Source organism: Triticum aestivum, chromosome 6A (assembly GCF_018294505.1).
Source record: "Triticum aestivum cultivar Chinese Spring chromosome 6A, IWGSC CS RefSeq v2.1, whole genome shotgun sequence".
Taxonomy (NCBI): domain Eukaryota; kingdom Viridiplantae; phylum Streptophyta; class Magnoliopsida; order Poales; family Poaceae; genus Triticum; species Triticum aestivum.
In genome coordinates, this window is record NC_057809.1 from 596578923 (window position 1) to 596589320 (window position 10398).

Below are 10398 nucleotides of genomic sequence, written 5' to 3' on the forward strand. Positions count from 1 at the left end.
CATAAGTACGAGTAAACGAGGGATGAACAGATCATACCCTCCGGTTGGCCAGGCCAACGCGGCAGCTGCAGCAGCAGCCTCGGCGTCGTCCGTGGCCTTCTTCTTAGCGGCGGCGGCGGCGGCCATGGTGTCGATGCAGAGGAAGTAGTGGAAGCAGAGGCGAACAGAGTTGGGGACGGATCGGGAGCAGTCGCGTCGAGACGCTCCCCAAAAACCTAATTGCCGTTCTCCCGGGCAGGATCTCGAACGACAGGGTTCCGGACGCACCTGCTCTCCCGACCAGCCGTGCACGCGGTCGTCGGGATGGGATCGCCGGAGGCAGCACAGAGTGAGGAACAGTAGATGACGGCTAGGTCACGCGAGAGGGGGTGAGTGAACCGAACTAGGTTACTTAACTGGCCAGAGCCTTCTTATATAGTCCATAAGGAAGAAAGTCGTGGGCCTTGCCGAGGCCCACGATCGAGTCAGCCCACAGTCCAACGTCTTGAACAGTGGCCCACCTGTTAGCTAATTAATCCCTGATTAATTAATTCGTTCCTGAGCGGCAAAAATAAGCTTCGGCTCGGCACATTCCCGTGGCGCGGCGCGGCGCGTCGTGGCGAGGCGGGCGGCGGAGGAGGAGGAGCGCGCGTGTACCAGTCCTCTTCCCAAGCTCCCAATGGCAAGTGGTAGAGCAGACCTTGTAAAAGGGTCTCAACTCTCCTCAACTAGCAAGGTGGGACTAAACTTCCCACCACCTGTCATCTCATACATGGGCCTCAAGATTAACCAGGGATTAGTGTCTTATATGGGCCTAAGCCCATCCATAATCCAACAGATCAATCCATTGTATAACTTACACGCCAGAAGATTTTTGCCATAGAAAAAATACACCCACTAGATGGTGATGATCTGATCCTGCTAGCCGCGAACCAATCTATGGTCAGATGGCTTGGAGGACAGTGGTATCCCCAGCCTATCACAATTAAAGTCGTGGTGCTCGCATTTTTCTCGATTTATTTCAAACTTTTCGGCGATGGGCGTTCAGTGTGAGGAGACGTCTCCGTCAACTACGAGGCGCCTATGGTAACTTTGTCATTCTCAAAATGATATGCCGGATCAGTCCTCGAATGTGCTCATAGGGATACGATGTGCGTATATGTGTTCGTAGTGATAAGTGTAGACGTGTATGCTAACGCCTGAGTATGTACTGTGTTAAAAAGTTGAGGATTCTGATAGCCTCGGTAGTCAACCAATGATGACGGTTGGAAACGTAGGCGTACGCCCGGTGCATTCAGCGGCTGTATATGTAAAACCATATTTCGTAGTCGCGTGGGAGTGTCGTGTGACGTAAGTCCTAGGTTCTGGCCAACCACATGCATGGACCAAATGTCAAAATTAGTCGAGTCACCGATCGACTAGGGCGTTCGACTAGTCTTGTATAATCAAGCATGTCGACCCAACGTCTAGCAGGATATTTCGGGCATATGCCCACATGACGCGCCATGCACAGGGTTCCTGTCTTGCCTTGTCTCATCTGACTGTACATACACACACGATGGCAAGTGGTTTTCTCATGGATTTCCTCCTAAGAGATTCCACGCAAGGAACATACTGTACGACCCAATCAGTTTTGAAGCACGTACTGCACTACCACTTGCGCGAAATAACAAAATGGTTACGTACGTAGTAGGGCGAGAGCTAATCTTGATCTCAATTGGCATGTCGACCAGTCGCTGTCCTGTCTCCCACCAACTTGTCGCATTAATTTACACACGTCCTAATGGCCGATCGCCCGTGTAATCCTTTTTTAGAAAGGAGGCATACGTGTCGCTGTTAGGCCGTGCGTCTGTGCCGTCGTTAGGCCGCGATTAAATATCTACTAGATATTTTACTAAAATGTTTAGTTGATGTCCCTCCCTACGTGGACGCGCGCGCGAGAGATATAGCTGGCGATCGATGGAGAGTGGATTTTTGAATCCCGGGTGTATTGGAGGACCTTATTTTAAATACTTTGAAAATCACATTTAAGGTTTCAAAAAATTCTGAGAAAAATTCTACATGATCATATGGATGTATATTACACATGTGTAAAGTTTGGTGATGAAATAAGTAAATATGCAACCTATACAAAAATGACAAAATGGTGATTTCCAAATAGTGAATAAGGCATGCACTGTTCATCTTTCCAAAATTACGATTTTGTCATTTTTGTGTAACTCACATGGTTACTTATTTCAGCATCAAAATTTGCACATGTGTAATATAGATTCATATGAACATATTGATTTATTTTCAGAATTTTTTATAACTTTAAAATAGCATTTTGGCACAGTTCAAAAAATAGGGCTCCAATGCACCTGGGTTCCAAAGTGACTTTTTGGTGATCGATGGGGCTTTCGTTCCTAGCCGTCCGACGCGTGCTGCTCCATTCCCATTCGGCTCTTGCCGGGACCCGGGCTAATAACGCAACGGCCAGCAGATCGTAAGACCTCACAGCGGACGTGTTAACAGGTAACGTATACACGTACGCATGTACTCTCCTAGTTTTTAGGCTCAGACCGATCGCCCAGGCCTGCGTGCCGCTTCCCTCGGGCTCCTCTTGTTGTATACCATGTACTGGCGGGCGGGTATCGATCAATACAGAGAACATATTCACAGTCTAACTGCATGCTCCCAGCTCCGTGACGGCCGGTGGCTTCGCCGCGCACGTAAGATCTGCGTGCCCGTCATGCACGAGTCGTATCTGCTTAACCTCTCCAGGGCAGTCCTAAACTTTTTAAATGGTGGCCATATGCCGGAAGTGGTCAATAAAATGGTAATTGTGTTGATTCCCAAGGTTAAAAATCCTAGAAATATTATGCAATATAGACCTATTTCATTGTGTAATGTTATCTATAAGCTTTGTTCAAAAGTCTTGGCTAATAGACTTCGAGAAATTCTTGATCAGATCATTGCAAAAGAACAAAGTGCATTTGTTCCAGGAAGATTAATCACTGACAACGTACTCACCGCCTATGAATGTATTCATGCAATGAGAAGAAATAAAGGAAAGCAGGGGTGGTGTGCTGTCAAGATTGACATGATAAAGGCGTATGATCGCGTGGAGTGGCCCTATCTTCTGGGAATTATGCTCCAGCTTGGCTTCTCCGAAGAGTGGGTGTCTTTGGTAATGAAATGTGTTAACTCGGTTTGTTTCCAAGTCAAGGTGAATGGTGAGCTGCTCCCATCCTTTAGACCATCAAAGGGCATAAGGCAAGGAGACCCTATCTCCCCGTATTTGTTTCTCTTGTGCGGAGAGGGATTGTCATGTTTACTGAAGAACTATGATGGCGGATGGGTGGACAAAGGAATAAGACCGGGGCTGAGGGGCCCATGGATAACTCATCTGATTTTCGCGGATGACTGTTTGATTTTCATGAAAGTTGACTCAAGAAGTGCACACCGTCTAAATGAGATTCTGCAGGCATACAGTGTGGGCTCGGGTGAGCGTGTTAACAAGGCAAAAAGCTCAGTCTTTTTTAGCCCGAAGTGTGGGGCATCGGTACGTGTTGGGGTTCGGAATGCGTTGCAAATACACAGAGAAGCTCTGGCTGAAAAGTACCTAGGCCTGCCAACAGCAGCAGGTAGGCTCACGGAGAACAATTTCATTCATGTCCGTGAACAGGCAAGGTCTAGGGTACAAGGATATTGTGAGAAGCTGCTTTCGTGTGCGGCAAAGGAAGTCCTACTTAAGTCTGTGATCCAAGCTCTACCGGCCTATTCTATGAGCTGCTTTAAGCTCACAAGAGGCTTGTGCAAGAAAATTATGGCAATTATGTCAAAGTTTTGGTGGGAATGATCACTAGATAAGAAAGGAATGCATTGGCAATCATGGGAGAAGATGTCTGTTTCAAAACTGAGAGGAGGAATCGGATTCCGTGATTTGCAAGTGTTTAATGATGCAATGTTAGCAAAACAAGCTTGGCGCTTGTTGGACAATCTGGAAAGTCTATGTGCGCGTGTCCTGAGGGGAAGGTATTACCCTGATGGTGATTTTTTGCAGGCTGGATGTCCAGCTAGTGCGTTGGCCACTTGGAGAGCCATCATATCAGGAAGAGAAGCGCTGAAAAAAGGGTTAATTCGAAGGGTAGGAGATGGTCGGACGACGGAGGTGTGGCATGATAAATGGATAGAAGGAACACCTACTTTCCGACCAGTCTACAACATAGGTAGGAGGCCGTACACACTGTTTCTGACCTGTTGTTGGAGACAGGGGGCTGGAATGAAGCTGTGATTCGGAGCACGCTCATCGCTTCAGATGCCAATGCTATACTCAACATGCCAAGGCCAAGGGTGGCCATGGAGGATTTTTGGTCATGGGGATTTGAAAGATCCGGACTGTTTACCGTTCGCTCGGCGTACAGGCTTCTTATAGGGGGGCAAGGTATTGAAGGAGAGCAACCAAGCTCCTCGCTTCAGGAACCAGAGGTTTGGAAAGCATTGTGGAAGCTGAATGTGCAACTGAAAATCAGAATTTTCTGGTGGAGAGTTCTGAAGGACTTTCTACCATCCAAAGGAGAGCTTACTCGGTGACACATAGGTGACAGGGCGTTTTGTCCAATGTGTGGACATGATAATGAAACCCTATACCATGCACTACTTGCATGTGACCACGCGAAGCTTTTCTGGAGAAAGGCCACTGACTATTTTGATCTCAAGGTCCCGCATCTACATCCAGTAACTTGGTCACGGGACATACTTGATACTTCCTTTCTAAGAAAGGATAGGGCAGCAGTGGCAGTGTCAGTCATGTGGGCGATATGGAGCAGTAGAAATAAATATGCCCACGATGAAGTGAAGTACCAGCCAGGGAAATCAATGATTTTGATCTAGGAGCTCATTCAGGGACTGTATATGCCAAGTCAGAAGAGGGATGAGGGGAGGAATGAGAAGGCTAAATGGAAACCGTGGAGGAAGGGTGGGTTAAGATTAACACAGATGCTGCCATTGACAACATAGCTGGTGTGGCGGCAACCGGGGTGGTGGCTCGGGACCATGGTGGACGGGTTGTCGTTGCTCGCACGACAAAGATCCCACAGATGACAGATGCTTATGCGGCTCAACTGTTGGCTGTTCGAGATGCTTCAGCCTTAGCAGTAGAAAAAGGATGGCAGAAGGTGGTGATAGAAACAGATTGCCAAACAATCTATGAAGAGTGGAGGACTGGAGGCTTTCGTTCAGTTGGAGGCCACGTGCTGCGAGAGATCAGCTTTTTTCTCGCAGATTTGCAGGGGTCTGACATCATTTATACTCGACGAGATGCTAATGAGGTTGCTCATTGGTGTGCTAAATATGGTATTTCTAGTGATTCGAGTGTACGAGTCTTGGATGTAATTCCTGTACCGTTGATTGCCATTGTGCAATCCGATGTATACCGCCAGAATGATGAATAAAGTTGCCTAGCAGGGCAGTTCTCAAAAAAGAAAGGAGTGATTAATTAGGAGTTTAGGATATTGGTTTGTGCGTGCCATGGAACTGCATACGTGTTGAAGCCTTGAAAATAGTTATTGACGTCTGATCTTGCTTCACTTTTGTGGCTGAGCCGGCGGGCTAGCTAGCTAGGATCATCTCTGTTTGCATATCTCAGGAGATCATGCTACGTCGTGGTTGCGTTGGGCCAAGGTAAGCCTGATTTGACACATACGGTGCGATGCATGCTCTGGCCGAAATGGATCAGCAAGATCTTCCCCGAAACATACCAACGAGATTCTTCCAAATGATGCATCTTGTTCGTTGTATGACATATCTCAGGTCGATTCCCAGGCCAATGCACTAATTTAACTTACCGGATTTTGTGTTTTGTTTCACCATCAACCAAGGAATATATAGAGCACATGGTGCTATATAGTACTTCCTCTGTAAAGAAATATAGCAGCGTTTAGATCACCTCTTATTTATCTTTAGAGAGGAAGTACTACCGCTTATTATTTATCCAAAACAAAAACAAAAAAAAATCATCGAAAATAACCCGAAAGCGAGCGCACCATGAGCGTCTCCACGATTCCTTTAGTCTCCACAGTCTCAATCTTCCTAAAAACACATCACTCATGGGCCGGCCCTAGGCCATGACAAAAGGTGCGGTTGGCTAGGGAACATGTTAAATAAGGGCCCAATGCAGTTACACATGTAAATAAATTACATTATGTGATTTGCAGAACATATGCCATCAAGTTTGTAGGGGGCATCCCCCCCCCCCCCCCCCTCCTCCCCTCATTTCACCATAGTTGTAGCAGACATACTTGAAGCAAATGATGCAAAAGATGTGTTTTGCTTGCCGGTGGGTGGACTGGATTATGATGTGCGTCACTTGGCGAGATATTCAATTAAATTCAATGGAACCCTGTTGATTCATTCGGACCGACGCGCGGGCAAGGCGATCTCTTCTGCCTGTTTTCATCTTGTTTGTTGCTGACGGCCCATCTGCATTGTTGAAGGACGGTGAGGAACTGGGCAGATTTACCCCACCTCCCATCCCTAAACATATTAGGCGTGCGCGGTTGCAACTGGCCAGTTTAAAACCCAGCCAAATGTAGCATCATGTTTGGCGAATCATATACAGTGGCACATCAGACCAAGGTGCGGTCAGTATTGCATGCTACGGCCGAAAAGGATCAGCAAGATCTTCCGCTTTCGAAACATATCAACGAGATTGTTCCAAATGCTGCATCGTGTTCGTCGTAACACATCTCCGGCCAAATCCCATGCCAAAGCACTAATTTAACTCGTCTTATTTTGTGTTTGTTCCAAATCAACCAAGGGATATGTAGAGCAGATGGTGCCATATATAGTATTGTTTATTATTTCTCCAAATTCAGATGCGATCATATTCACGTGCACGCAATCAACCGAAGAATCAACAATTAAAATCACCAACTCTTCAATTATATGCTTTCTAGAAAATTGCACTGCAATTATGAGAGTATTATGGACAAAAGCAATATATGATTTGGAGATCCACGGCCACAGTTATACGGACAGAACTCTGTATGATTGGAGATCTGTCTGAAACTAAATTTTAGGACTGTCTGGCCCGCTCTCAACAACAACCAAAGGGACGCCTCCCGTCGATGGCCTTTACTTAATCAGTAGGCCATCTGATCATCAACCACCGTGAGTGATGCAGCACACGGGGTCAGGCAATGGCGGGTCGGGCCGGCACACGACGAGCTGTTCCAAATCCAGACGATCGACACGGTGCGGCCAGAACCGAAAACAAAAACAACCCTAGTAGCCCCTGCCCCAAAGCGCAGAGTGCGCCAACTGTCGCGGCCGGTCGGCCGTGGTGAGTCACGCACTCTCCAAGTCCGTGACACGCAGTGAGGTCGACCATGCGCGCCGCGTCCATAAGGGCATGTACAATGGTGCTATCTTAGAAGTGCCATGTATGATAAATACTGAGGTGAAGAAGAGAGAATTTATAAGAAAAGACTTGTGTTCTCTTATTTAAGATAAAACAAGAGATGATATCTTAGCACAATATGTGTCATCACGTTTTTAGGAATAACTAGTTATGAAGATAAGGCTAAAAAATAACCCATTGTAGACATCTTTTTTTGTCATCTCTTAATTATATGCAATATCTAAGATAAGACTATCTTATCAACCATTGTACATGCCCTAAGCGTGGGCGCGCATGTGGGCAGCACATGTTCGTGCTTTGTACCGTTGCCCTGACCTAAATCTGCAGTCTAGTTAGGAAAAAGAGCACAAGATACGTCCCTCACTGCGTGTGAATGGCTGGGTTATGCCCACTGACGCACTGATCACAGTGTTTAACACAGCGGAAATACGCGTCTGCACGCATGCATGGCTGTAATTAAGGAAGCCTGTACTAATTAAATCTGCGAGGATTAGCTAAGGTTTAACCGACGCGGAGTAGCAAGGACGGCCTGATGATGAGACGGTCACGATCTTTAGACACCCGGCCGTTCACAGCAAAAAAACCGAAGGAAGGACAAAAGGGTCCTGCTCCTCGCACAACCGGTGGGCGGCTGCACGCAGGAATTGGATCGGCATTGCTCCTAATAACACGCTTTTAATGAAGAGAAACTTACGCATCAGTGCTGTTCACACGGAAACCGTTCCTATGTTAAGATATTTCTGTATGAAGAGTAGCGACATATTTTGTGTCCATTTAAAAAAAAGAGTACGGGTTTGTGGTGCAAGAAATTAACCAGCACTTTGACACGCAAAATATTTAGAGAAAGTTGGCATGAGGACTAGCCACAATGCATAGTAACATACACTAGTAACATACACATATCCCTAGACTATATTACTACCTTCATAGTGGGTAATAACATAAGTGTGGTAACATGCAAAGCTTCATTTATTAGGTTATAGACTTATATTGCATTGGGACATGTGATGTTACAGTAACTAGCTAAGTTACTGTAACTACCTCTCTCCTCATTAACTCATTGCCACATAAGCAAATTTGCTGAATTAGACTCGATGTTACTGCTGAAGTTACTCCCACTGTGCCTAGTCTGAGTCCTTAGAATATTGAGAAGCTGACCTACCTGCCTTGAATCCTGAATCCCGGACCGTTTCCGGTGTGCTGCCGTCCGGCCCCACGGCACAGCGACCCACAACGCCCACTGGTTTATGCCCACAGCCCCGGTTAGTTAACTCGACCAAACTCCCCGCCCACTGAAGCTCGGAGTCCTCTATAAATTCCGGCCCACCCGCTTCTCTCAGGTTCACTCCCGACTCAAGCGACGCCATAATCTCCATCCCCTCCACGCACCCCATTCCAACTGCTCCCGCTCCTCGATCTCGCTCTCTCATGGCGACAGCAGCCACAAGTCGGCCCAGCGGCCCGGTGCTGTCCATACCCAGCTACCGCTCCGCCTCGCCCACCCGCGTCAAGCTTCCCGCCGGTGGCAGCGGCGCCAACCGCTCCCCGGGCAAGTCCGTCAGCGTCTCGTCCCCGTCCTCCACCACCACAAGCCGGCGGTCCTGCATGTGCTCCTCGACGAACCACCCGGGCTCGTTCCGGTGCAGCCTCCACAAGGAGCGCAACCAGGCGGCCCCCGCCGGGAGCAGCAAGCCCGCCTCCCCGCCGTCCGTCCGCAGCGCCTGCAATCTGGGCTCGAAGCGCATGGACAGCGCTCAGTGTGCCCGCAGGGCCCTCGCGCCTCCCCCCTCTGCGCAGCAGTCGCAGCAGCACCGGAGGCGCGCGGGCGGGTTCCGCCCCAGGCCCAGCAGACTCTCCGCCGTCTCCACGGCCGGCGAGCGTCCCATCAACAAGTACCAGTAAACAAATCAACGTCGACATGCCATAGCAAGATGCAAGATACAGTTAGATGTTTCTGAGTTTTGACCCAATTTGATCCCGATCTGATCCATTTTGCTACCTCCTCTCTTGTGTAATCTGTACATAGAGTGAGCTCGTCCTGTGCTCTCCGTGGTGTAAAACGAACGCCCTTGATGTTCGATATAACTACATGAGCGGGTTATAAATTGAGACACATGGTTCATGCATCTAATTCTTTGACCCGTGGCGGGAGGCTTATCCGTCCTTTGATGATTTGTTTGGCGCAACACAGTTCTGCTTCTGCTTCTGTTTCCGTTTCTGGACCCTGTTTCGGTTTCGGATAAGCTCCGCGTGAGATCGGTGGCGTCTCGCCGTCGCTTGCTCCGGTCACGCCGTACCCGTGAGCGCCCCTGGCCGAACGGACCAGGCGAGGCGAAACACGCACGCGGCGGTTCCGGCGAGATTTCTGTAGAATTTTCATGATCGAATCGATGAACGAACCGAGATTTTTCTTCTTCCTAGTTGTGATATTTTACTGTTGGCTCGACGGACGGCGTAGCGGTTGGGATTCTCTCCAATTTCCGAACTTGCGCAAGAAGATGATGGTCGGGTCGCACAGCTGGCTACCTTCTTGTTTAATCAGTTATGTTTCTTGGCCGGAAACGAGTTGCTCGCCACACCAGTACTTGTCAGTTTGCTCTCATCTCCCTATCAAATACGGTGTTTCTTTTGCTTAACGATCCGAATACTGATCATACATTGTACCGGCGCAGACACACACAAAAATCATCTCTAGCATCTTCTGTTCAGAACCGCTGTCTGTGTAGGACTGTAGGTACACTGGATGCGTTGGCTAGCTGCTAAGCAAACAAATCAAGTGGGGTTGATGATGAATATCTGACGAGTTGGTAGTACGTTCTAACGAACTCGTAAAATATCCATTTTTCTAACCAGATATTCTGAAATGTCAGCGTCGCCCGACTTGGTCGCGCGCGCGGACGCAAAATGCCACGGACGTGGGCAGAAGAAACTCTCTTGCCGGCGCACCAGGGCATGATGGAGTCAGTGCAGAGTCACCCGGGCTGGACGATCTGCCTGGCACGGAACCTGGAGAAGTT

At 48.3% G+C, this 10398-nt stretch overlaps 1 protein-coding gene across 1 annotated transcript; it reads left to right on the forward strand.

Moving 5' to 3' along the window:
- The first annotated feature begins 8721 nt into the window (after window positions 1–8721).
- Window positions 8722–9494, forward strand: LOC123131219 (trinucleotide repeat-containing gene 18 protein). Its single transcript, XM_044550942.1, has one exon. The coding sequence runs from the start codon at window positions 8810–8812 to the stop codon at window positions 9281–9283; it is 474 nt and encodes a 157-aa protein (XP_044406877.1). The 5' UTR covers window positions 8722–8809; the 3' UTR covers window positions 9284–9494.
- The last annotated feature ends 904 nt before the right edge of the window (window positions 9495–10398 follow it).